Genomic DNA, 26682 nt, shown 5'->3' with positions numbered 1-26682 from the left:
CAAGAAAACCTGTGAGGTTGAAAGATGTCCTTTGTGATCTGTGCAGCCCATAAGTTGACACTGACCTAGAATAAAACATTCAGGGGCTGATTCCGGGAATTCTTGTTAGGCTGCTAAGAACTGCTACCATAACTCTTGTAAATAATTCCCATTCCATGTGTTCCCCGCCTATCTCTCTCTCTCTTTGTCTCTTTCCCTTTCTCACTGTCTCCATCTCTCTCTCTGTCTCTGTATGTGTCTGTCTCTTATCTCTCTGTCTCTGTCTCTCTCTGTCTCTCCCTCTCTCTGTCTCTCTCTTGTTCTCTCTCTCTTACTCTCTTTTTCTCTCTGTGTTTCTCTATTATACTCTCTTGCTCTCTCTCTCTTTCTTGCTCTGTCTGTCTCTGTCTCCATCTCTATCTCTGTCGCTCCCTCTCTCTCCCTATGTCTTTCCCTTTCTCTGTCTCTGTGTCTCTGTCTGTCTCTTATTCTCTCTCTCACTCTCTTGCTTTCTCTCTGTTTCACTCTCTTGCTTTCTCTCTCTTTCTTGTTCTCTCTGTTTCTGTCTGTGTGTGTGTTTCTCTCTGTCTCTCTTAGTCTCTCTCTCTCTCTCTCTCTCTCTCTCTCTCTCTCTCTCTCTCTCCCCCCTCTGTTCCTCCCTCCCTCCTACTCTTCCTCCCTCTTAAAAGTTTAAGAAGGAATTGAATTGTAGCCTTGCCAGCACTCCCCCTGCAAGCTGTCGGTTTGGTTTTCCCTCTTTGTCATTTTTTCTGCTGCCTTTACAGATGAATAATAGGTGTATTTATAGATATTTTTAATTGTTCTGTTGTTGGCATAATGGGACATTAAAACAGAAGAAGGGGGGAAATTCTTGGAGACAAATAGCTGTATATTCAACTTTTTTATATTTGTGATGATACCAATGTGTTTGAATAATGAATCTCTTATTTATTTACCTTTAACTTGTTGAGAATGAATCTTAGAATCAGCCTTTAACCTGTGCTTATGTGGGAATTGCTTAAAAAAGGAGTAGCTTTCATTTGGCAACAATTCAGATAAATTCTTCTCATAGACCAGGCAGTATCCTTGGTGTTTAGCATTGCTATGCTGTGGAAGGGAAGGCCATGACAGTTACCTCTCAGTTGCTGAAAAATGAGTTGATTCTACTGTAATTCTATGGTCTCTCTAATAACATTTTCCTTGAAATTTTTATGTACTATGCTAGAGCTGAGGAATTGCTAAGTGTTTTTATAAGCTGTTTACTTCCAACTCCAAAGAGGTGCTTTATCCTACAAAAATGCATTCTAGTAGTTAGATGATGAGCTCAACATCATGAGGTGATCACAAGTTCCTGTTTTACATGTGACAAGAACATTTTCTGTACTGCTCTCATAATGATCTCAATCATCTTTCATTTTAGGATCTCAAAGCACTTGAAAACAAGCAAGTTCAAGAAGATTCTGATTTGGGAGGTTGAGATTTGCATAGCGTCCAACAAAGAGTAAATCTAAAGTACAGAATGCCTTATTATCTTGTCAACTAAACATGTTAGCAGCAAGATAAAGTTGCCCAGAAATTAAAGTTGTGATAAAATCTCCTTTACCTAGGATGAAATTTATTCCTATTTAATTGAAAGCACTTGCAGGAACACCATTCCTAAAAGGGGTTCACTTGCCTGACCCAAATATCAGGTATATGAGTAGCAAGTTTTTGTCCTATTGATGTATCCAGGAATTTCTGTTTTGGAGTAGCATGGAGTTCTTTTGAGGCTGACCCCTGTTCTAACCACTAACATCATACTTCCTTTCTGTGAGACATTTGGTTTTTTGCTGTCCTAGCATTTGGCTTAGTGGTTCATTGCTAAGAATAGCATTATATGTCACTCTCGTGCCAGGGAAGGATAGCCACCAACAGTCCTTGGTGCTTTACTGAAAGTCACCTGTAACCTAAGCTTGTTCATTTGGCATTATTGAATTTACACTTAACAGTCTTATTTAGTGTTGATTGTGAGAGAAAGACAAAGACATACCATATCTTCTTCAAAGGCAGAAACTCAACTAGTTAATAACTGATTCACATACCATCACAAAGCAATAATCCTTATAGCAATAAGAGGTAGAAATAACTTTGGAATCAAAATCAGAGGAGAGCTGGAATCACAGTTTTGTGGCTTTTTACCTGTGTAATTCTAGTCAATTAACTTCCTCTCTGTGTTTTAGTTTGTTCATATATAAAAATGAGAGAGTTGTACTAAACAGCCTCAGAGATAAAATGTCCAGATCTAATGGCTTGATCCTATATAATTAAAAATTTGAATCTTCTCAATTAATATTTATTAAATTCCTGTCATGTCACTTTTAATACAAAAAGTGAAACAATCCCTATGCTCAAAGAATTTGCATTCTGTTGTGAGAGATAACATGTAGAATAGATATAAATATACATACACATGATATATACAGAATATGTGCATTATAAACTAGATAAATAGGAAGATAGCGCATTAGTAATTGGGGGCAGAGAGGACGGAATCAAGAAAATCTTTATATAGAAGGCATTATTTTAGTTGTACCTAAAGGAATTAATGGAGTCTGATATATGGAGGTATTATCATGTGACAGGCAGGTAGTATAGTGGATAGAGCACCAGACCTGGGAACTGAAAAATATGAGTTCAAATCCAGCCTCAGACACTCACTAGCTGGGTGATCCTAGGCAAGTCACTTTAAGTTCTATTTGCCTCAGTTTCCTCATCTATAAAATGGGGATATTAATAGTATTTACCTCCAGAAATTGTCATAAGAATCAAATCAGATAATAACTGTAAAGCACTTGGGACAAAGTAAATGCTATATAAATGTTAGCTATCACTATTATTATCATTATTAAATGTAATAATAATTGTGAAACACAATAGCAGTGCCTAGCATGTATTAAGTATTATATAAATGTTAGCTAGTATCATTCTTTTGATAGTTATCCATATTCAATCATTTCCCATGTCTTCTACATTCTGTCTTTATAATAACCATCTCTACCATTCATCCCTTTCTCTCTTCACGATCCCTTACATAGTTCATCATTACTTCTCACTTATACTATTTCAATAGCTTTCCAATTCATTGCCCTTCCCTCATTCTCTCCATCAAAATTGTCCTCCGAACAACTGCCAAAATTGCTACCTAAGCACTGGTCAGTTCACTGCCTTATTCAGACAGACCTCTTTAGTGGTTCATCTTCTAGAATGAAATAAAAATTCCCCAATGTGATATCTAAAGTTATCCAGAAACAGAAGATTTTGCAAGGGTCAATGTTGAAAAACATTACCCATGCATATGTTTTATAAATTAAAAGATATAATAATAAAAATATTTTTAAAAATAAAGTTATCCACAATATGGCTGTAGCCTACTTTCCTAAACTTATTTCACATGACTCTTCTTTACAATCTTCATGATTTGGCCAAACTGTCTTTCTCAGTGTTCTTTAAAACCAGTGTTCTCCCTCCCACCTCCTACTTTCTTACAGGCTGTCCCACTCCCCAGACTTGTACTCCTTCCTCACCTTCCTCTCTGCCTTCTTTCTTTTTTTTTTTTTTAAATAATTTTTTATTGATAGAACGCATGCCAGGGTAATTTTTTACAGCATTATCCCTTGCATTCATTTCTGTTCCGATTTTTCCCCTCCCTCCCTCCACCCCTTCCCCCAGATGGCAAGAGTCCTTTACATGTTGAATGGGTTGCAGTATATCCTAGTTACAATATATGTGTGTAGAACCAAACAGTTTTCTTGTTGCACAGGGAGAATTGAATTCAGAAGATATAAATAACCCGGGAGGAAAAACATAAATGCAAGCAGTTTATATTCATTTCCAGTGTTCTTTCTCTGGGTGTAGCTGCTTCTGCCCATCTTTGATCAATTAAGGCTCTCTTTATCAAAGAGGTCCACTTCCATCAGAATACCTCTCTGCCTTCTTTCAAGATTCAGCTCATTTATCACCTTCTCCATGAACTCTCTTTTGCTCTTCCCTAATTAACTCTTTTTCTTTCCTCACATTATCTGGCTTTTTTTTTTTTTTAATTCCCCAGCAGAGGGAAGACTTGGAGACAAGAAGTGGACCCTGCATTTGTCTTCGGGTCACAAATGCCTAGAATAGTGATAAGTGGTAGAGTATGGAGACAGAGGCAACTTCCTTCTCAAGGGGCTTTGGATCCATGCCATGTTGATTGGTTAGTTATTAAGCTTCATTCTTGAAAACAACCAAAATTATATTACTATGTTGGAGACAAGGTATATTATATCCAATTGTGGTCGATCAGACCAATAGGAGTTCAGAAGGCTCTAACCACAAATTGGACACAAAGAGTCCCTATGAACATTTGGAGTGGAGATGTCTCTACTTTTGGACCTCTTATGTGTCTTTCAAATAATTCTGCTTTGCTCACTGAGTGCCTTCTTTGATGTGGCCATGCCATACTGGGCATTCCTGTGCCAGTGTCTCCCGTGTCCACGTTCTTCAGATAAACCTCAAAAGTGTCCCTGTATTGCTTCTTCTGACATTTGTATGAATGCTTACCTTGTGTGAGTTCTTTGTAAAATAGTCTTTTAGGCAAAAATATACCTGGCATTCAAACAACATAGTCTAGTCCATCGTAGTTACTTTCTCTGCAGACAAGTTTGAATGGTTGGCAGTTTAGCTCAAGAAAGGATCTGAGTGCCTGGTACCTTATCTTGCCCAGGTGATCGGTGCAATATGAGCATTGATTACAGAAATTGGGAATTTAACACTTCCTAGCAATGTGACCCTGAGCAAGTCACTTAACCTTAATTGCCTCAGCCAGAAAGAAAGAAAGAAAGAGGGAGGGGGGAGGGAGAAAGAAAGAGAGAGGGAGAGAGGGAAGGACAAAGAGGGAGAGAGAAAGAAAGAGGGAGGGAGGGAGGAAGAAGGAAGGAAGGAAGAAAGAAACAGGGAATGTTTGCTCTAGAGAAGTGAAGATTCAGAAATAGCTGTGGTTGTCTTCAAGCACTTGAATAGCTGTTTTATAGAAGAAGGGTCAAGGCTTATTCTGTTTGTCTCTCAAGGGAGCAAAGGATGGAATTTTCAAAGAAGCCAATTTAGGCTTGATATAAGTAATATCTTCTATCTTAAAATATCTACAAATGAATTAGCTATCTCTGGAGGCAGTAAATGCTCTCTCTTTCAGGAGATATTCAGTGAAAGACTGGGTGATTACATATTAGAGGTGTTATGGAAATTATTCCTCAGGTATGGTTTTAAACTAGATAAATGTAGAAAAGCTTTCTGGTTCCAGAATTCTGGAAAATTGCCTTGTATCCTTATCCTTGGCTGAGAACTGGCATTGAAATATCCCGTATGGCCTCTTGAACTTGCAGTACATTAAATTTGCTAGTTGGTTAAGGGTTTGTAATAAAGCAATTTGCTTAGTGAATCTAGTAAAGAGTATGTTCTGCCAAATCGTGTATTTTCATTACGAGTATCATTTTGGGGGCAGAATAGAAAATTAAGAAATGCTATACATGTTTATCTTATGTATGCTTATAAAATGAGATGTGGAGGGGTGGGGTTTCAGTTCTAAATTCTGTGATTATTTGTGCCATGACCCAATCCAGAAGAAGCCAAGAGATTTAGAAGCCAAAGTTTAAGAAGTAGCCAGGATTACGCAGTGTTTACTGGCAGTGCTGGAATTTAATGCAAAGTCCTTAACTTCTCCTTACATGCTTTTGTTGCTGCTTTGCACTGGGAACGTTCAATTTGGAATCAGAGTTCAAATCAAATTGTATGACTCTGGACTTATAATTTAACTTCTCTGGTTCTTAGTTTTCGTATTTCTGAAATGATGGGATTGATTGAGATCCCTCTAAAATTCCATCTAGCCCTATATTCTGTAGTAATAACAGTAATGATAATAACAGCTAGTATTTAGATGTCACTTTAAGATTTGCAAAGCACTTTAGATACATTTTCTCATTTGATTCTGAGAACAGCTCCAAGAAGTAAGTTCTGCTATTATCCCCATTTTATAGATGAGGCCACAGAGTTAAATAACTTAGCCAGTGTCAGAACTAATAAATGTCTGAAGCAGAAGTTCAGCCAAGTTCAACTCTCTATCTAGGTGTCTCTCACCATTTGTACAATTATCCAGCTGCTTCTTCACTAGATCCTAGCTCATATATTTAGAGCTAAAAAGGATATTGGAGGCCCTTCACTTTACAGATGAGATAACTGAATCCTAGACAGATTTAACAAGTAGCCCCAAAATCATCTAGATAATTTGTATCCAAGGCCTCTTGCATCCAATATTTTTTCCCCACTGTACTACTTGCTTATAGAGGGCTTCCCAAAGCAATTTTTATTGCTTCTACTCTGGACATAATATACTTAGCACTTTAATTTTTGAGTGCCTATCTGTAAACTGGAAAATGGCATCATCTATTTGGCTTTCTCCTGTGAATGCCAGTGTTTTGTTAAGTTACTGATAATCTTTGAAGAAAGTCACTGAAGGAATAGTGTAGTAGTATTTGTAGCTAGTTGAATAGAGGCCTTCAAAACTAAAACAAAAACAAAGAAACATTTTTTAAAATGACTGGATAAATTAAGAAGTTTAGCTGATGACAATGACTAACATGTTTCAAAGGCTGAATTCAAACCTTGGTTTTTTCTAACTCTAAGTTTATTACTCTTTTCATTATCTCACACTGTCTCTCTCTTCCTTATAGCCCAGTAGGAATTTAAGGCATAAAAAGGCAATCACAAGAGAAAGTAGGGAAAGTGTTCTACATGTATGACTTGACTTGGGAAACCTGAGATTATCACAGCCCAGACCCCTAAACCCCTTGAAACAGTTCCAGGTTATAGGTGGTGGGTTTTCTTCCCATCCCTACCTCCCACTCTGTGTGAGATATGTTTTTATAATAATTAACAAATAAATATTTAATAGAGCTCTGAAAATTAGAAGTAGCTCAGTTGCATAGGACCTGAAAGAACCAAACTAAATTCTTAAGAATTCAGTCTTAAAGTTATAAGAATTTTAAAATAAATCAGAAATGCAATCCATTTTTTACTTGTATCATTTTTAAAGTCTCTAAACTTTTTTTAATTCCATGGACTTACAAGTAAAAAAAAAAAATTTGAGCACATATTTCCATGAAATATTTATCTACTTATTTGTAAATTATATACATATACTACCATACTAAAAATATGTACATCATAACCATACAAAAATAAAAATGAAAAATATGATATAAATATGAAATAGAATTTCACATTTTACTAAAAGTATTCAAGTATCCTGCTCTTGTTATTATATAATTAATGATTACTTATTATCAAGAATAAAATATTTTGGAGCCAAGATAGCAGAGTAAAGGCAGGGACTCACCAAACCCTGCCCCAAACTGTTCCAAATTCTTTTACATAATGACTCTAAACACATTTTAGAGCGTCAGAACACAAAATGACAGAATGGAACATTTTCCAGCCAAAGTCACCAGGAAAGGTCTTTGGCACCAGGATGGGAGTCCAGCATGCAGTCCTGGTACAGATCATGCTATTGCAGTCCCAGCCCTATCCCCACCTCTGGCTCAGGCATCAAGAAAGCAGGCCTTACCGCCTCTGAATCAGCAGCTGTAGTAGCAGCAGCTTCTGAAGTCACTTTACTAACAATGAGGGAGGACTCTGGTCCTTTAGCACACTGGAGCTTATAGCCACTGTAGAGCAGGAACATTCCTTACAGTTCCAGGGCAGAAAAGAGTGCTGGTGGTAGGATTCCTAGAAGAATCTCTGAAAACAATTGCATATAACCTCTGACATCTGGCACAGTGTAGGCTTTACCCTGTAAATTTAGCTCTACTTTAACAAAGACTTAAAATCCAAGTAATAAATTGGGAAAATGAGCAAATAACACAAGCAGATTCAGACCATAGAAAGTTATTATGGTGATAAGAAGATCAAAGCACACATTTAGAAGATGACAAAGTCAAAGCTCTTACATCCAAAGCCTTAAAGAAAAACAAGAATTGGCCTCAGGCCATGAAAGAGTTCGATGAAAATCAAGTAAGAGAGATAGAAGAAAAATTGGGAAGAGAATCGAGAGTGGTGCAAAAAGTTAATGAAGAGAAGAATGCCTTAAAGAGCAAAATTGGCCAAATGGAAAAAGATTACAAAATCTGAGGCAGACAACTCCTTGAAAATTAGAATTGTGCTAGTGGAAGCTAATGACTTTATAGAAATCAGGAAATAATTTTTTAAAATCAAAATAATGAAAAAAATGGAAAACAACGTGAAATATCAAATGACCTGGAAAATAGATCAAGGAGAGATAACTTAAAATTATTGATCTGTCTGAAAAACCATGATCAAAAATACAGCCTAGACATCATCTTTCAAGAAATTATCAAGGAAAATTGTTCTGATATTCTAGAACCAGAGGACAAAATAGAAATTGAAAGAATCAACTAATCACCTCCTGAAAGAGAGCAAAAAATTAAAACTCCCAGAAATATTATTGCCAAATTCCAGAATTTTCAGGTCAAGGAGAAAATATTGCAAGCATCCAGAAAGAAATGATCCAAAGATAGTGGAATCACAGTCAGGATACACAAGATTTAGAAGCTTCTATATTAAAGGATTGGAGTGTTTGAAATATGATATTCCTGAGAGCAATGGAGATAGGAAGAATTACTTATCCATCAAAACTGAGTATAATCCTTCAGGAGAAAAAGTGGACATACAACAAAATAGAGGTCTTTTAAGCATTCATGATAAAAAGACCAGATCTGAGTGGAAAATGTGATTTTCAAATACAGAACTCAAGAGAAGCATAAAGAGGTAATCAGGAAAGAGCTATCGTAAAGGACTTAATAAGGTTTGTCTGTTTACATTCCTACATGGGAGGATGATACTTGTAACTAATCAGCTGTGAGTGACTTTGCTATTCTATTCTCAGCAATACATTAATCCAAAACTATTCTGAAGAGTTTATGAAAACCCAGAGAAAGAAAATCTGAATTCAGATTGAAGCATACATTTTTCTTTCTTTTTTTTCTTTTTTGAGGTTTTTTTTTTTTTTTTTTTTTTGGAGGTGGGGGAAGGAGGAATCTGTTTTCTTTCACAACATGACTGTTATGAAAATATTTTGCATAATTTCACATATGCCTTCTTAATGACAGGTGGAGGTGGGGAGGAAGGGAGAGAATCTGGAATTCAAAGCTTTAAAAAAACATGTAAAAAGATGTTTTACATGAAACTGTGGAAAATAAAACATTAAATATTTTAAAAAGAATGAAATATTTTGAGTGCTATGGTTGAATATACTTCATTGTTTTTGAAAATCTTTGTTTATTATTTTGTGTTACTGTATTTTGTAGTGCCGGTTATAAGTTTTGTTTACTTCAATTCTTAGTTTTGATGAATGCCATAATAGAAAAAGATGCTTTGCAAAGATACATAAATATCAACAAAAAAAGTATAGCCTTGGTTATTCTTATTAAAGCATGACAATCATTTTATGCAAAAGTTTCAAAGAGATTCAGCTATTAAATTTACATCTTTCCTGATGTTATTGCAAACCAATTGGAAAATGTTATATTTTTAATAAGTGAGTTCAAAAGTCACTTATCTACTTTTTCTGGAAGATTTTAAATGTATTAGAATATTTTGTTTATGGTGTTTTAAGTATATATGAAGTAGAGTTTTTATTGATGATACATTATTTTTAGTCCATTATTTGGGCAGGTAAAGTAGGTATCCAAAAGGGAAGGTGGTCAACAGTAGCAAGGTGGGTCAAGAAGGTTGAGGTTTGAGAAACCACTGTTAACTAGGAATAGAAGCATTTTCAGTTGAATAAAGAGTCATGGATAATGAGGAAATTGAGAGGATGGAAGGCTCAAAGGAATAGTGCCATCTTGAAAGTTGGAAAGAGTAGTGACTTTAGAAGGAAGGGTAATGAAATGAGAGCTGCACCTCAATTAACATCTGTCCATGTCTGAGAATTTAGCATGGGCTTTTGTTACAGTTGCTTAAGTAGGATTAGGTTGTGATCTCTTTGAAGAATAGACACCATTGAGGACCAAAGGTAGAAAGTTTTGATAGATAAAGAAAAAAAAAATAGATAAAGAGAATGATAAATTGGCTGTTGTAGATAAGAGTATAAATGATCCATCTTTCCATCCTTCAATTGGTTGATCATATATCTCTTAGCATCGTGGTACAGCCTTCACTTTGCTATAAGCCAGAAGTTCTTAATTTTTTTGGTGCTGTGGGTCCCTTGGCAGTCTGCTAAAGCCCATAGATCTCTTCTTAGCATATTTCTTGGCTACATTCGAGACTGAAGGAAATGCTAAATTTCAGTTTGACATTAGTGAAATAAAGATGTAATTTTTTTTTCATGCAAGAGACCCTCAGAAATCTATTCTTAGACCTTTGTGGTTGTTTTAATCTATTGATATTCTTTCTTCCCTAACACCACTGTGATTTTCAAGTGTATGGAGGATGATCCAACTTCTTGATGATATAATACTACTCTTTTAAAGTCTGCATAGAATCCTGGTTTTAGGTTTTAGTTCTTTATCCATATGTTGGACATGTTTTCACAATTTTATCGGTAGGTTGTGAACTTTAAAGAAAGAACTGTCTCTGATTCCATAAGATTTCTGGCTTGGACAAGGTGACCTCCAAAATCCCTTTCAGCACTAGATTCTGCAAATAATTGGGCTATGACCCATCTGCTTCTTTACAAGATGAAAGGACTTCCTAAGTCTGCTGTTATTAGTTCTACTCTTAATTACTACATGATTGACCTAGCTCATTATCTGTGTTATCTGTGACCACAGGCAAGGAATAGAACTATTATATTTAGACCTGGAAGGAACCTGAGATGCTATTTAGTCCAGCCTCCTAATTTTACAGATTTAAAAAAATGAGGCCTCATAAAGTTATATAAAGATATATATTAACAGAAGTTAATGATTTGCCTAAGATATTGCCTAAGGAATAAATAGTAGTGATGGATTTCCTATCCAGATGTTCTAATTCCAAATCTATCATTCTTCCCAGCTCCTCACTTGTAAAATAGGGATTATAATAATTACACTACTCACCAATGCATGGCATTATTATAGGGAAAGTATTTTGTTAACCATAAGGCTTTATAGAAATGGGCATTGATTTTTTAGTAACCAATCAGCAAGCATTTTTTAAAACGCCTACAATGTGCTAAGCACTGTGCTAGGAGCTAGCGATTTAAGTACAAAAACTGATTCAGCTGCTTCCCTTAAGAATCTTACATTCTTTTGAGTAATATGATATAGCATGTTCACAGATAAGTAAATATAGGATGTAAACCAAAAAAAAATACAGTTATTTTAGGTTAGGGGGAAGAGCAGTATATTTCTATTATGCCTGAGTGCTTTGTTTTGATTTTTAGTTTTGATTGTGGTATTACAAAGCCTGTAATACTTTTTTTTCCTATTAAAAATTGGAATTATGATAGCTAACATTTAAACAACACTTACTATGTGCCAGCCCTGTTCTAAGCACTTAATAATTATCTCATTTTATCCTCACAATGAACTTGATAGATTGATGCAATAATCATCCCCATTTTACAGATGAGAAAACTGAGGTACTTGCCTAGAATCACTCAGCAAGTAAGAGTATGAAGCTGGCTATGAATTCAGGCCTTCTTCCAGGCGCAGTGTTCAGGATCCACTGCACCACCTAGCTGCCCCTGAAAAAGAAATGTCAAATACAGAGAGGAAAAAAAAAAATATGCAAGGGCCATATTTAAAAAAAAAAAAAAAAAAAAACTTTTGGGTTTTTTTTGAGATAAAAAATGTTTAACTTGCCTGTTTTTAAAATTGAACAGAGAACGTAGCTCTTAACTAAGCAAAATAAACACTAAAGATATATGTACTTCATTGATAGGCTGTATGTTTTTGTGGTAAGACCACTGGACCTGACATTTAGCAAGTCACAATTCTCAGCCTCTTTTCACCCATAAAATGAGGATGATTCTATCTCTAATACTTACCTCAAGGGTGTTGTCAATATCAAATAAGATGATATATGAGAAGCCCACATATTAATAGACAGACGTAGAGTAACTATAAAAGGGAGGGAGAGGCAAAGTCTGGTTTAGTAGGTTTTGAGGTTAGTGTTAGCCAAAGGTCACACCCTGCTGTTTTCTTAGGCTAAGAAAACAGGCCCTTGGAAAATTGATTATCTGATTAACCACTGTTCACCAGTCTTCCCATATTCTGATATTAATCTCAGAGAGGTTCTATTCCTTGGATTAAGCAGAAGGGTGTCTATTACTCTCCAGCAATCAAATTGAAGTATAGATTCAATCCTAAGGCTTTGTATCCCCCTATCCCTGACCAAAAGGAACTAATTTTCCTTTCTCCCATTGTCATATTCTCTCTCTCTCTCTCTCTCTCTCTCTCTCTCTCTCTCTCTCTCTCTCTCTCTCTCTCTCTCTCTCTCTCTCTCCCTCCCTCCCTTCCCCTTTTCCCCTCCCCCACCTTCTCTTTCTCTTCTTTCCTTCCTCTTTCTGTCTCTCTGTCTATATGTGCTGCCTTTGTGTGCATGTATCTGGTGGAGTTGTGGTAATATTTATCTATTTAATTTATGACCCCTCATAGTTAATAATCAGTAAACATTTATTAGACTCTCACCATGTGCTAAACACCCAAGATACAAATTAGGAAAAGAAAGACAGATCCTGGCCTCAAGGAGTTTACCTAATCTGTTGGATGAAGGGAAGACACAAAAGGAAGCTAAGATAGACTTCTTGGGGATAAGAGTTGATCTTACACAGACTTCATATTGGATCAGATATCCTAAAAATCATTTTACTTCATCCTTTTTGCTATAGGGTCAACATAATATGTAGTTTTTTGGTTCACAAATTTTAATGTTTAATGTTTCCCAAATTTCTTTCTTTTACATTTCAAGATGAATTTTTATCCCACATGAGGAAGTGGTATTTTACTTCCAAGGATGAAATTTTAAATTGTAGCATTATTTTGGAGAACTGAGGTCAAAGTATCCATAACATTAAGAAGGAAAGAAAAATGTTCTTTCATGGTCTGTCTTGTTACCTAGTTACTGGTTCTGAATTCCAAAGTGTTATTCAGTTAACTAATGGGAAGATATCATTACCTATAGTATTGTGCTTATAATTATAAAGAAAGAGAGAAAGAGAAAGAGCATGAGGGAAATTATTGCTGTATGAGTGTTATGTGTAAAGCAAGGAAATCGGCCCAATAGCGGTAAATGGTCCTCATGTTAACCCCTAGTCTGTCTGGTCTCCCCTCTGAAATGTCTTTCCTTATTCTAGAATTGTTGCCTACTTTGTTTTATTTGCCAGGCTTTAGATATCTTCCAATCATGTGGTTGCTGTTTATACTTCTATCCTACAGAAGTCGCACTGCTATGTCAGTGTCTCCTGTGTCCTCTGCTCACTTCCCACTTTGATCTTAAAATTTTGTCTGACAGAGTCAGATTAAAATGCCACCTTTGGCACTACCTATGGCCAGGGACTTAGCATCTTGCTCTTTCCAATCTGACCGCTCCCATCATATTCCTTGGCTGACACTTCCAGGTCTTGCTCTATGCTTAAATGTCGAAGAGGTCATCATTTTTAGCTGTCACTGGGAAGCATCCCCAGTAAGTGATTGTCCCTCCTCCAGGGACAGAACAGACACCCTTCGGGCGTGGAAAAAGCTCAGCTGGCACAGGAGGATTGGGAGAAGGGTGCAGGAGAGTGGAGAGATGGGCAGGCTCTCCGAGGGGAGTATTCAAAGTAATTTGTGTTTCATTGCACATGGAATCATATATGGAGATTATCTCTGGGGATACAGGAAAAACAAGCTGATGAACCAGCCCTCCTCTGCTCAGATCTGTGGCTCCAGCTCTGATTTAAAGAGATACAGCTGTGTCCAATAAGCTGGAGGCTGTCCTCATTTGCATTGGAAAATGGATTGACTTTTGTATGTGTGTTACTGATAAGTTAAATCCAGTTTGGGTGGCGTCCTGAAGGTCGAAGTTTCAATCCAGTTGTACCAGTGGGAGTGAGAGACTCCACCTCAAGACTTGACCTGACAAGTTCCGGAATTGGAACTGTGTAGGCAGAAAGCTGGGCCTCTGATGATTGAATTGGGGGGGCAGAAGGGAGTAACAGAAGGAAGGAATGAGAGACAGAGACAGAGAAACGGAGAGAGGGAGGGAGAGGGAAACGGAGAGAAGAGAGAGAGGAAAAGAAGGAAAGAGAGATGGAGAGAAAGAGGGAAAGAGAGACAGACAGACAGAGGGAAAGAGGGAGAGAGAGAGAGAGACAGAGAGAGGGAAAGAGACAGAGAAATGGAGAGAGAGACAGAGATAGAGAGACAGGGAGAGAGAGAAGGAGAAGACAGAGAGAAAGGAAAAGAGGGAGAGAGAGAGATCGAAAGAGAGAGAGAAACAAAGAGAGAGAGAGAAACACAGAGATGGAGAAAGAGAAAGAAAGACAGAGAGAAACTAAGAGAGACAGAGACAGAGAGGAGGAAAGAGGGAGAGATAAGGGATCCTCTCCCTAGGGTAAAACAACGATAAACAGCACCCTTTCTAAGTTATCTAAGATAAAGGCTAGGCAGATGTCAGAGTTAAAAAAAAGCAAACAACTAGATACAGTATCCTTCCTACTCCTCCCAACAAATTTCACTAAAATGAAAGAAATCTTGTCTTCTAATTGATTTTTATAAAAATAAATTTAAGAAGATATATATGTAAATACATATATATGTTTTTATAAATATATATCTTTACTTTTATATATGTGAATAAACTAAAAGTCTATGATGAAGGTCCTAATAAACATCTTATTGAGGGATAAGGTGTTATTTCAGCTTTGTGTTCCTAATCTTAAATAGTAGGTATTTAGTAAAGGCATACTTTAATTCAATTAATTAATTCAATTTAGGACAATGCTCATTTGGGGGTAGTATCTTTATGGGAAAGTCAATGAATTATTCTTAAAGAAAACAAATGCAATTTTCATTTTAGGTTACATTCTTGTTTTCATTTCTCACCTTCTAAACTGGCTAACCGCATTTTGGATGGAAGTAGTTAGTAGGGACTGTGGGATTACCTGTGGTTCACTGGGTTAACTTGATGAAGATAATCATTTAGCCCTCTTCAGTATAATCCAGAGAAAACAGCAAATTCACTTGTATTCTCTTTTGTGAATGATCATGTATATCCTATATTAGATATATAAATACATTAAAGTGAATTTGTACATTCCATCATCTATGATATGAGGAAAGAAAAGTGACTGTTCAAACCAATTATTTTTAATTGAAATTAAAATTATTAAGAATTTTAACAAACAAAAACATCTCAGTATACAAAAAGAAACACGAAAAGAAGTTTGTAAATGAAACGGAGCTATTATGGACAGATTTTTTTTTTTAAGTACATACTAAATTTAATCAGATAGTAACAAAAATTCTTTGCTCATTTGTGTCTATTTTCTGTACTTCCTTCTCTTTTCATCTGTAATTTACTTCAATTCTAGCACACATAAATATGTTTGGAAATTTGTTTAACAAATTTTTTTGAGTGCCAATTACATTCGAGCCATAGCAAAGTGTATTAGGTACAGTCCCTGCCTTCAGGAACCTAGGATTCTAAATATTAACTATATGGAACAGTGCTAACTTTTGGTTCATCCCCATTCATGACTATAATAAAACTAATAAAACCTTTCCAGACTTTGAAATGGAACTTCGCAGCTAGTCCTAGTCATCTAATAAAGTATTCTTACTTACTTGTGATAAGAGCATTTCTTTTTCTTTTTATTAGTTCACAGATACAGTTTTCTTTAGATAACAGCCTATAATACATAATCTATTATGTTATTTTATTATTTTAAGATAGATTTTAAATACTTTTTTTGAAAACTGAAGTTTGGGCCAAATTTTTGCTACACAAGTAACTTCCTTATTATAGAAGTTAATGTAGATTCTCAAAATAAAAGGACCAAGCCAGATGGCTACAATATAACTGCTATTTACTGTTTAAACTATGACATGGTATTCTAAAATAATAATAGCTATTAATTAATATTTATATAGTCTTTCTATATATTAAGTTCCTTGATAATTGTTTTACAATCATCTCATTTGATCCTCACAGTAACCCTGGTAGGTTGATGCTATTATCCCTATTTTACAGATAAGGAAACTGAGGCAAACAGAGGCGAAGTGTCAGGGTCACACAACTAAAATGTGTCTGAAGCTGGATTTGAACCCACATCTTCCTGATTTCAGGCCTGGCAGGCTATCCACTATATCACCTCATTGCCTAAACTTATCTCCAAATATATCATTATTATTTTTAAATTATTATATCATTGCTATCATTAACTCTTTGCCTACTTTTTGCAACAGATTGACAAGTACTATAAGGGTTTACTGAATGTGAAGAAAATTCTTATTACATTTTTTTTTTTTTTGTCTGAGGTAATTGGGATTAAGTGACTTGTCCAGGGTCACACAACTAGGAAGTGTTAAGTGTCTGAGGCCAGATTTGAACTTGGGTTCTCCTGACTTCAGGGCTGATGCGCTATCCATTATCAAGGATACTATATAGGTGCTCTATCTATTATCTAGGTATGCACTGCACCACCTAACTGCTCCAAAAATTCTTATTATAATTTAATTTAATAGTGAAACTAAACAAGCAAGTATATATAAAATTCAAGGACATTCTGTTGGTTATATCTCAAAGACATAGATTATTCTGCTCATTTTGTTCTTCATTATTTTGTGCAAGTCTATCCATGTTTTTCTAAGATCATTGAATTCATCATTTCTTATAGCATAGTACTAATGCATCACAATCATATACCACAACTTGTTCAGCCATTCTCCAGTTGATGGTTATAGCCTTGTAATTTCTAGTTCTTAGCTACCACAACTATTATATTTTTAAAGTATTTGAAATTTTAGTGTGCTTTTAAAAGCTAAATACTTTAAAGGTTCAGCGGTCACATTCAGTATAAAGATTGCTTCCAACTCTATACAATTGCAAAACTTCCATACATCTTAAAAGATAGCCCTTATGACCTGCTGTGCCCAGAAAAATCATGTAAACTGGATGGTGAGCCATTATGCTTACACTTGAAGCTTTGCCCCTTGTTGTCTGAACTGCTAGAACTTCAGGGTAGGTCTTTTACTGGTCTATACAATGTTATGTATTTTTTTTTAAATAATCACCTCATTATTTTCCTCTATTAAAAAAAAAGAAATTCATAACACTGATAAATATCTCCATGTGTTTCTAAGCTTAAAGGTGGGTTTTAATACATTTATTGTTGTAATTTGGAACACAAGGTTTTGCAAGAGTGAATGTTGAAAATTATCTTTGCATATATTTTGAAAATAAAACGCTATTGGTAAAAAAAAAATAAAGAATAAATAATTTTATATTTATCTTGTATATAATTTGTTTATACATATTTGTTTGTGAGCTCCTCAAAGGAAAGGCCTGTCTTTTGCTTCTTATTGTATTTCCAGTGCTTAGCACAATGACTGACCCTTATTAGGCACTTATAAATGATTCTTGACTGACTGACTGACTGATTTATATACTTAACAAATATTTGCTGAAATGACTTGAATTATGTAAAGTCACATGGGTATGGAACCTTCTGAATCCCACTGTTTACTCTGGGACTTCCAATCCAAAATTAACAAATTAACCTTAATTTTATATCTCTTGGTCTTATATGCTCCTTTCATCTTTAGATTCTCACTGAGACTTGGACTTCCCCATCCAATGACTCTGCATCCCTTGATTGTCCTTCCCACCACTGGTTGCATGATCCCTCAGAGCTCCTGACTCACTGGTCCTTGAGAAGGAGTGATAATACTCCTCATCCCGCATGGCCATTTCCAGATTCTTCCTCTTTAGCTGTGACTCAGCAACTTCTCCTTTGAAGTTTACTTTTATCTTGATTTATCACCCAACAAATCCACATAGCTCTTGGGTCCACTCTCTCCCAAAACTGCCCTGTATTAATTTTCTGGATGTTATATATACACTTATATGTATATGTTTACATTGTCAATCTCATTCGAAGGTCAGCTTGTTGAGGACTGAGAGTATTTACTTCTCTTTATATCCTAGTCCCGTTCTTGGCATATATAATATTTTCCTTTCTGTTTCTTTTGTTTCCTTCTGTGATAACTAAAATTTTATACAGTGTATTTGCTCAGGAAATAATGTTAACTGATGAATTAATATGTAAATATGAACAACAAACAACCCTCAAAATTAGAGCATGGTGGTTGAATTATTTTATTATTTCTCTTTTCTTTTCTTTTCTTTTATATCACAATCTCTCTTCTTTATATCACAGTTATGGGGAAGGGAAGAGGAGATAACCTTTCCCAATTCTAGACTGAACTCTCCTTTTTGACCAAAAACCCCAAAACAAACAATTTAAAAAATACTCTTAAGCAGAAACTGTCTCAACAATTGGTGTATCTGGTAGTCCTTAATTTCTGCTATAAGGAGAGAGTTATGTTTCATTATCTTTTCTCCAGGACCACTGATTTTTCTGTTCCTTAGAGTTTAGCTTCTTTTTTGGTCATTTCTCCATTTACATTTGTAGTCTTTCTTTGTGTAAATTATTTTCTTGGTTCTGCTTATTCTTCTTTGTATCAATTCATGTCAATCTTTCCTTTTCCCAGAATTCTTCATTTTTTTTAGTTCTTACTGCACAGTGAGATTCCATTATATTCCTTGCTATAGTCTTTCAGTCATCCAACAATAAAGGGATACCCACTCTGTTTCCAGTTCTTTGCTACCACAAAGAACATGCAATAGATATTTTGGTATATATTTGATCTTTGTTTCTCTCCTTGATCACCATGGAGCATAAAGCCCAGTATATCTGAATATCTGGGTTAAAGGATACAAAAAATTCCATCACTTTTCTTTCCTAATTCAAAGTTGATATCTAGCCCCTCCAGTATTTACAAATTTCATTTTTTGGTCATCTTTGTCAATTTATGTGTAGTGAGGTAAAACTCCAAATTTGTATTAACTTGCAATTCTCTTATTTTCGTAGTAGTTATTATATATCACAAAGATTTTTAAATGTTACTTTTTAACCTATGTTTTCTGGTACACTTTATTTTTTTTAATAGTATTTTATTTTTCCAAATATATGCAAAGATAGTTTTCACTATTCACCTCTGCAAACCTTGTATTCCAAATTTTTCTTCCCCTCTCTCCTTCTTACTCCTCAAGACAGCAAGCAATTCAAAATAGGTTAAACACATGTAGTTCTTCTAAACAGATTTCCTTATTTGTCATGCTGCATAAGAAAAATCAGATCAAAAGAGGAAAAAAACATGAAAAAGAAGGAAAAAAACAAGGAACAACAACCCCCCAAAAGGTGGAAATGCTATGCTTTTATCTACATTCAGATTCTATAGTTCTCTCTCTGGATGCTAATGGCACTTTTCTGATATACTTTAAAATAATTTTTTATACCTTCCAAATCTATTTGCATCATCAATCCTAATCTCATGTCCTGTATTTGTGAGAAGCTGTAAGTCCTTTCATAGTACAAATAATCCTCAATTACAGTTATGAGCCTAGGGACTATGAATTGTCATAAATTGTTTCTCTAGTAAATATGAAATTTATTATATATAACTTTGGTGTGGGTATAGTTCTACTCATGTTCTGTCTCATTGGAAAATAATCAAGAAGTTACCAAACAGCTGTTTTTACAATAACATTTATCAAGGTACTTGGGAGATACCATCCATACCATCTCTGACCTATTATTCATAATTCTTTTTGTAAAATACTTAATGCCATTCTTAACACATAATGCATGCGATATAAATGTTAACTGTTATTTTTATTATTATTATTATTTTGTTCAGGTTGCTGTCAACTATTGTAATAGCTCCTTTTACCAAACGTCCAATGTCAAGAAATGTGCTATTCTTTGTATCAATTCATGTCAATCTTTCCTTTTCCCAGAATTCTTCATTCTGGGAACACCATGGTGTTGTACATACTCTGGACTTAGAGTACAAGATACATATAGGTTCAAATAGTGAGCCCATAGATAATTCATTTAAATTTTCTGAGTTTCAGTTTACTCATTTGTTTAAAAAAAAAAAAAAAAGGTTAATGTATCTATAATGCTTAATTCCCTGAAGTTTTTTTGAAGAGCAGATGAGATACTATATAACATTGTTTTGCAAATTATAAAGTAGTCTATGAATATCAGCTATTATTATTATTGTCATTATTATAAATATATGCTAAAATTTAACTTTTGAGAGAAGAGTCTAATTCTTCCTTTCATTGGACATTGCTGTGAAGTTTTTTTCTGTTTCTCAAAAATAGCACAAAATATATTTTTTCCATAATAAATCCATTATGGATGGACCAACAACTATAACATTAGATCTGGGTACTAAAGTTATATTCCCCTTTTATTTTATTTTACACTATATGGGGGGAGAAAATGGGTAGTTTTATCCTAAAATAGCAAAATAGTTCCTATTTGATTTTGTGTTTGATAAGCCAAATTCAAAATCAGAACTCAAAGTATAATAGGTTGAGCTATAGATTTTGCCTTGTCTATTTAGAATATTTATGTTTACAAAGAACCAAAGGTAAATGCTGAACATTATTAACTCCCAAGATTTGGGGCTAAAATAGAAAATGGGAATTCTGTTTTGTAGATGCTGTCTTCTTGTCCAAGATGCTTATGGGATATTCAGCGAAATACATTTGGAATCCTCCTGTTCTCCTCCAGAGGATATTGTTCAGCCCAGCAGACAATGGGAAGGAAAATCCTGTCTTCTACAAGGAATGAAGATTTTACAGAGGACTACCAGAGGAAGGTTAGAATATTCTTTGAAGGGGTAGACTTCGCTCCATAATTATTGGTACTCTTTTTATCTTTAGATTTATTTCTAAGAAGAGACAAAAAAAAAAATTGACAAAATTCAATACAGTAAATATCTATGAGATATCAATTGGCCTAGAGCACTTTGTTAAGCTTTAAGGGAGATACAAGGAGAAATAAGAAAAAAATCCCATGTCTTAACCGAAATTTATGCATAGCACATAATCATGATTTGTCACTGACTTTAATAGAAAATAAAATATAGAAAATCATTTTCAGCAGAGGAATCAGAGAAGCCCCTATATAAAAGAGGCAGGATTTTCAATAGATAGATGTAAATGGAAGAACAGGAAGAGTAATTGGGTGAATTGCCTGAAGGGGACCCACTTAGTATGACATTAAATAATGTCTTATCTTCCTTTTTTAAAAAATGTTTTTTGAGGATTACTTTAAAATTAATCTGCCTTATCATCTAAGTTTATGATAATCTCTGAGAGGGAAAAAAAGAATCAGTTATAAAAATATGACATTTTGCTTTTGGAGGAACTGACATTAGCTTTCTATATAGTGGTCATATTTAGCCTAGAAATCATTAGAAATTATATATTTGTAGCTAACATTTCTCCTGGATTTAGCAGAGAACAATATTTCATGGTTGGCATATAGTAAATCCTTAATAAATATGAGTTTTTTAATTTATTCATTAAGTTACAGGTCTTATCTTCATTTTCCATGTGCTTTACAAACATTTTGAAGTGAATAAATAAAAATGTAGTCATAAATCCTATCACTTGCTCTTTTTGCCTATTAGCACTTTTTGGGTATGTGTTAGATTTGTTCTTTTTATAAAAAGTCTTTCGTCAACAAAAAGTATTTTACCATTATCCTAAACTGTTTTCAGTTTATTTATGTCTACAAGTCACCAGATAGTTGGAAAAAAATATTCCATTAAATGTGAAAATATTGTGTAGTTCAGATGTAGAAGTTTGATTCATTTTCAACAAACATAACATCTACTGTGTACAAGGGATTATTAAGCACCCTCCCATTCCAAAAAAAAAAACTGTAACAAATAATTTCTGTTCTCAGAGAACTTACATTTTATTTGGGGGAAATCACCTAATTATTCTTGTACTTTAAGTTTCTGGTCTTATTAGTTTCTTGTAAATTGTGAATAAGTTTAAAGGTGAAATATCTCTGTGACAACCTCAATGAGTTTACACTCTCAACTCTCAAACTAAGTGGTTGGATGCCCAGAGGGCATTTGAGTGCTATTTTCTTTAAGAAGTAGCTTGAGGAAACTCTAAGGACTTTAGGTTTCTAGTTCTGTGTCTTGCAAAGCCCCTGTTCACTTATTGTTCACTATCAATCAACCAGATTGTTAGCTTTTAGCTTTTTTATTTTTGTTGGCTTTTAGCAAAGGTATTTACTAAGAAGGTATATATCAAGGGTAATACTTAGAAAAACAACTATCTTCCTTCCCCCCAATTCCTGGTCCCAGACCTCTTCTCCCTTCATAGAGTTCTCACAAGCTCACCCTTAGGTGTAGTTGCCTTTTGAGCTCAGTGAATAGGTGCTTTTCTAGACCAGTTGCCAACATTTCTCTCTATTATGAGGGGTCCAGATTCCTGAAGAATTTAGTGAACCACAGTTCCTCTGCTTCTGATACTCTAGCAGATTCTGCTACTATGACCTTGGATGGCTTTGAGCACCCCAGAACCAAGGGAAACATGTTCATGGGCACATATGGCAGCTGCTCTTCCCTGTCCTGTCCCCAAGCAGCTCAAAGTAATTTCTGTATCAGTGGCTTCCAAGAAGGAACAGAAGCAAGAGAATCAGCAGTGGGGCAGGCCATTTACGCAGTTCTAGCTCAGCAGTTCATGAGTCATCAATCCTAACTTCTCAATCAGCCAGAAGGCTCCAGGTCATCAGACATGGCCAGCCCCTCAGTCACAGGCAGACAGTATCTAAACATGTTCTGTATGATGTATCAAGAAGGCAAATCCGACTCAAAGGACTGGGTCATCATCAACTATGACATTTGATTACCGCATTACAGTTGAAAATAAACTCAGAATAATGTTCCCCATGGTTAATTCAATAAACTATGTTATCTTTTTTATACTCTTTTTTTGATATGAATTTGTAAACTCAATGTGTAAATATGAAACATGTATAAAAAGAGATGCTCACCCCTCCCCCCAAGCTAAAGCACAGAATTCTTACCCTTCTAACATGAGGTAGGGAAAAAATACATTCATAGTTTTGCCTTATTCCTCACTGCACACTAAAGAACCCACTTTTAAAACCATTGTAAAAATGAGTTAAGTTACCAAGCCAACCTATGAAGGTTTGTTCAATTCAGGATATGCTTGAAGGGTTCAGTCCAGGTTTTATGGGTTGATCTGGAAGCCTAACCACCATTTATGACATTGTTTCCATGGGAAGTTTTGTTCCAAGATCTAAACAGCATACTTAGGAACAAACTTTTGGAACATAACCCGTTTGTAAGTTAGGGGTGGCCTATATGCTTTTTTTGTTTGTGTTATATTGGTTTTTATGCTTTTTGTATGATCTTATATTCTTATGTATTTAGACATTTCCCAAAAAAAGTTTGTATATTCTACTTCCTCATCACATAGCCAACCAAATAATATTCAGGTTATTTTTGTAAGGTTTTGGAAGAACCATTTCTTCAAAACAAATTATTAAAGAGTTCTGGAATGCTGAGCTTCATAATTGGCTATTAGTGATATCATCCATTGTCAGTAATCCATCCATTGCTCAGGAAGTACATGAGACTGATTTTTTTTTTTCACTTTTTGTCCTTCAAAAAAAAAAGTTTGTTTCATAGCAACAATAATAAACTTCAACGCGTGCACTTCTAGGAACTTTTTTTACTTTCCCCAATTCAAGCCGAAATGATTAATTATATCATTCCAATATCTAACACAGTAAATAACTTTTTCTGCCAGTTGGATGTCTTTGGAGAAGTCATGGAGTTTTTTACATTTGGGTCATCAGATTTCATATGGTCTAGGTTTACAAAGACAAAAAAGTTATTGCTTTCTGACAATTGTTTAGTGACTGCATTAAAAATGACTTGATCCTTTCTGGCTGACTGGGAATGGGAATGCATCCACATAGATCCCATTTAAAGTTTTGCTCAGGGGCCATTGCACTGTCATAAAATCAAAGCTGAGATTGATACCATTGCTGACAATTTCAAGAAAGATGCAAGGAAACTGACACATTCTGGAGAGGTTTTTTTGTTTTTTTGTTTTTTTTTTTTTTTTTTTTTTTTTCCTACCTATTCATAGGACCGAATAAAAATAAAGGGAGGATTTAAGAGTATTGGAAGGTTTGGGGGAAGAGTAAGATGAAGAACACTAAATTTAAAGAAACACCAATGAAGATTTTTCACAATAACATAGATAAGGTAGATTCATTAACAAAAAGGGTGATTAGTACTGTGACTGTTTCAATTCAATCATTTTCAGTTGTGTCTGATTCTTCATGACTCCATTTGAGGTTTTCTTGGCAGCAACACTGAAATCGTTTGCCATTTCCTTCTCCAGCTCGTTTTACAGATAAGGAATTGAAGTAAACAATGTTAATCGACTTGCCCAAAGTCACACAGCTATCTGAGGCCAGATTTGAACTCAGGAAAAATGAGTCTTCCTGCCTCCAGACATGGTACTTTATCTACCATGCCATCTAGCTGCCATAAGTAGGCATCTACCAAGTACTTCTTGAAATAGATGGAAATATCTTTTAGAGACCTCATTAAAATTCATCTAATTCTGTTCTTCCAAATAGAAAAACATAGGAACTTTGGACAAAAGGATTAATAAAATCAGAAGAAGTGAGATGTCATGTTATTCTATATCTCTAAGTTTAGTTGTGTGAAACTTAATTTTTGATTTGTATCTATGGTAGTTGTTCTTCCATTTCAATATACTAACTAAGGCAGGACTTTAAAAAATTACATTTCTTTAAATTATTTCCCTATCATTTTGCTAGTATCCCTAGCACTTAGCTCAGTGTCTGTCACATAGTAGGTAAAAATTACTTTTTGATTGCCTTATTTTGAAAAACATAACGACTTCAGTTATTCTTAAATATATTTTGTCTACAAGTTAAAAGTACAACTATCATTGCATTTCTAACCCTATAGCATAGGAAAAAAAGAATTCTATGTCTTTTGCATCATTTTTTAAAATTACCGGGTCAATTCAGTGGTTGAGTAAAATATGTAATTTTTAATTCATTTTGTTTTTTAAGCATTCTAAATCATAGTATCTCATTTTAGAAAGTGAATATATAATATTATTTCAGCCTTTTAAAAGAAACTCTTCCAGGTTCTGCAGAAAAGTAAATTTCATTAAATTCATAAACTGAATTCTGAAGACAATAGGTAGAAGTTGACCATTTCAAGGAATTGAAATCGAAGTATCAAAGCCTTTTGGCTTCTAAGAGTTTGAGGTAGATTATTTTTAAAAAGACCCATAAAATCTGGGGCTGCTGGGTTTGCTGTAAGGCAGTGTTAGTTAGGTACAGTCTTTTAAAGTCTCACTGGAGGAGGCTCTTCTGTCTCTAATTCAAGAAATATGACCCTAAATCAGACACAATACTACCCTTTTCATTAATGATATCTGTGTTATCTTTTCAAAAGACTCTTGAGCATTGTTTAAAAGGAAGGGTTGGAGTGTGGTTTGGTAATAAAAAAAAAAATGAGATGCCTTCCAAAACTGATGAAAGGATGGTAGGTATATAGGCTCTGTGGCAAGACTGATAACTTTTTTGAATAAAGTTGATGTTACCATTCTGCCCCAAGTACCACAATGATTTCTGAAAGAAAGTGAGGTTGATGATTTCAGAATAAGATATAGGATTAGGAATAATATTACAATTTAAAATTTTCAAGACGAAAATCATCTCTAGAGATAATCTTTTACAGTCCCCTTTATTTAACAGACAACGAAAATGAAACTTGACTCAGGCTAAGTGATTTGCCCAGTTACATTTCTCCTTTGTGATACAGCTGACACTAGACTGTAGATCTCTGGACTCACAGCAAACAGATTTTATTGGATTGAGGAAAGGAATTATCCTGGGGCATCATAAAACAGGGTGTAGTAAGATATGAAGTCAGTTAGATAAGAGAATGATTATCAAAGAGCTTAAATTCTCATTTATACATTCAAATTTTTATTACATTGCTTTAAAGAGAACATGAAGCCTTTTTATAAAAAGAGACGATTAAAATGAAGATTTGAGATTAAATGGGTTAGTAATGCTGCATATAAACCAGTAGGAAATTGAAATAATAGTTAATGCAGTTCAGTAGATTTTTATTAAATATTTATATGCAAATCACGCACTAAGTAATGAGGGAAATTAGAATTTAGGTAAGACATGATCTATTCTTTCATGTAATGTATGGTTTAGTAGGGGATAACATAAATATAGAAAACTCTAATCTCTAATATTATTTGATAAGTATATTTAAGAGATACATATCAGAGAATCATAGAATCATATATATAGATTTGGAAGGTACATTAGAATTCATCTGATATAACCTAGGGTAGCTAAATGGTACAACAGAAAAGATCATTGGACCTAGAATCAAGAACTGACTTCAAATCCATCTCAGACACTTAACTAGTTACATGACACCAGGAATATCATTTAACCTTTAATTTCCTTAATTTCCTAAAATGTAAAATGGGGATAATAATAGCCCCTGTCTC

The 26682-nt window shown here is 34.7% G+C and overlaps 1 protein-coding gene across 1 annotated transcript in view; it reads left to right on the top strand.

The window, feature by feature from the left end:
• The window catches only part of SPIDR (scaffold protein involved in DNA repair), a 531639-nt gene that overhangs the window by 390140 nt on the left and 114817 nt on the right, over positions 1 to 26682 (top strand). Inside the window, exon 11 of the mRNA XM_051970228.1 lies at positions 20760 to 20921. Within this exon, the coding sequence (XP_051826188.1) occupies positions 20760 to 20921 (162 nt within the window). The remainder of the gene's footprint in view (positions 1 to 20759; positions 20922 to 26682) is intronic.

The sequence above is a fragment of the Antechinus flavipes genome, chromosome 1 (genome assembly GCF_016432865.1).
Source record: "Antechinus flavipes isolate AdamAnt ecotype Samford, QLD, Australia chromosome 1, AdamAnt_v2, whole genome shotgun sequence".
NCBI lineage: Eukaryota > Metazoa > Chordata > Mammalia > Dasyuromorphia > Dasyuridae > Antechinus > Antechinus flavipes.
This window is presented reverse-complemented; position numbering and strand designations above follow the sequence as displayed.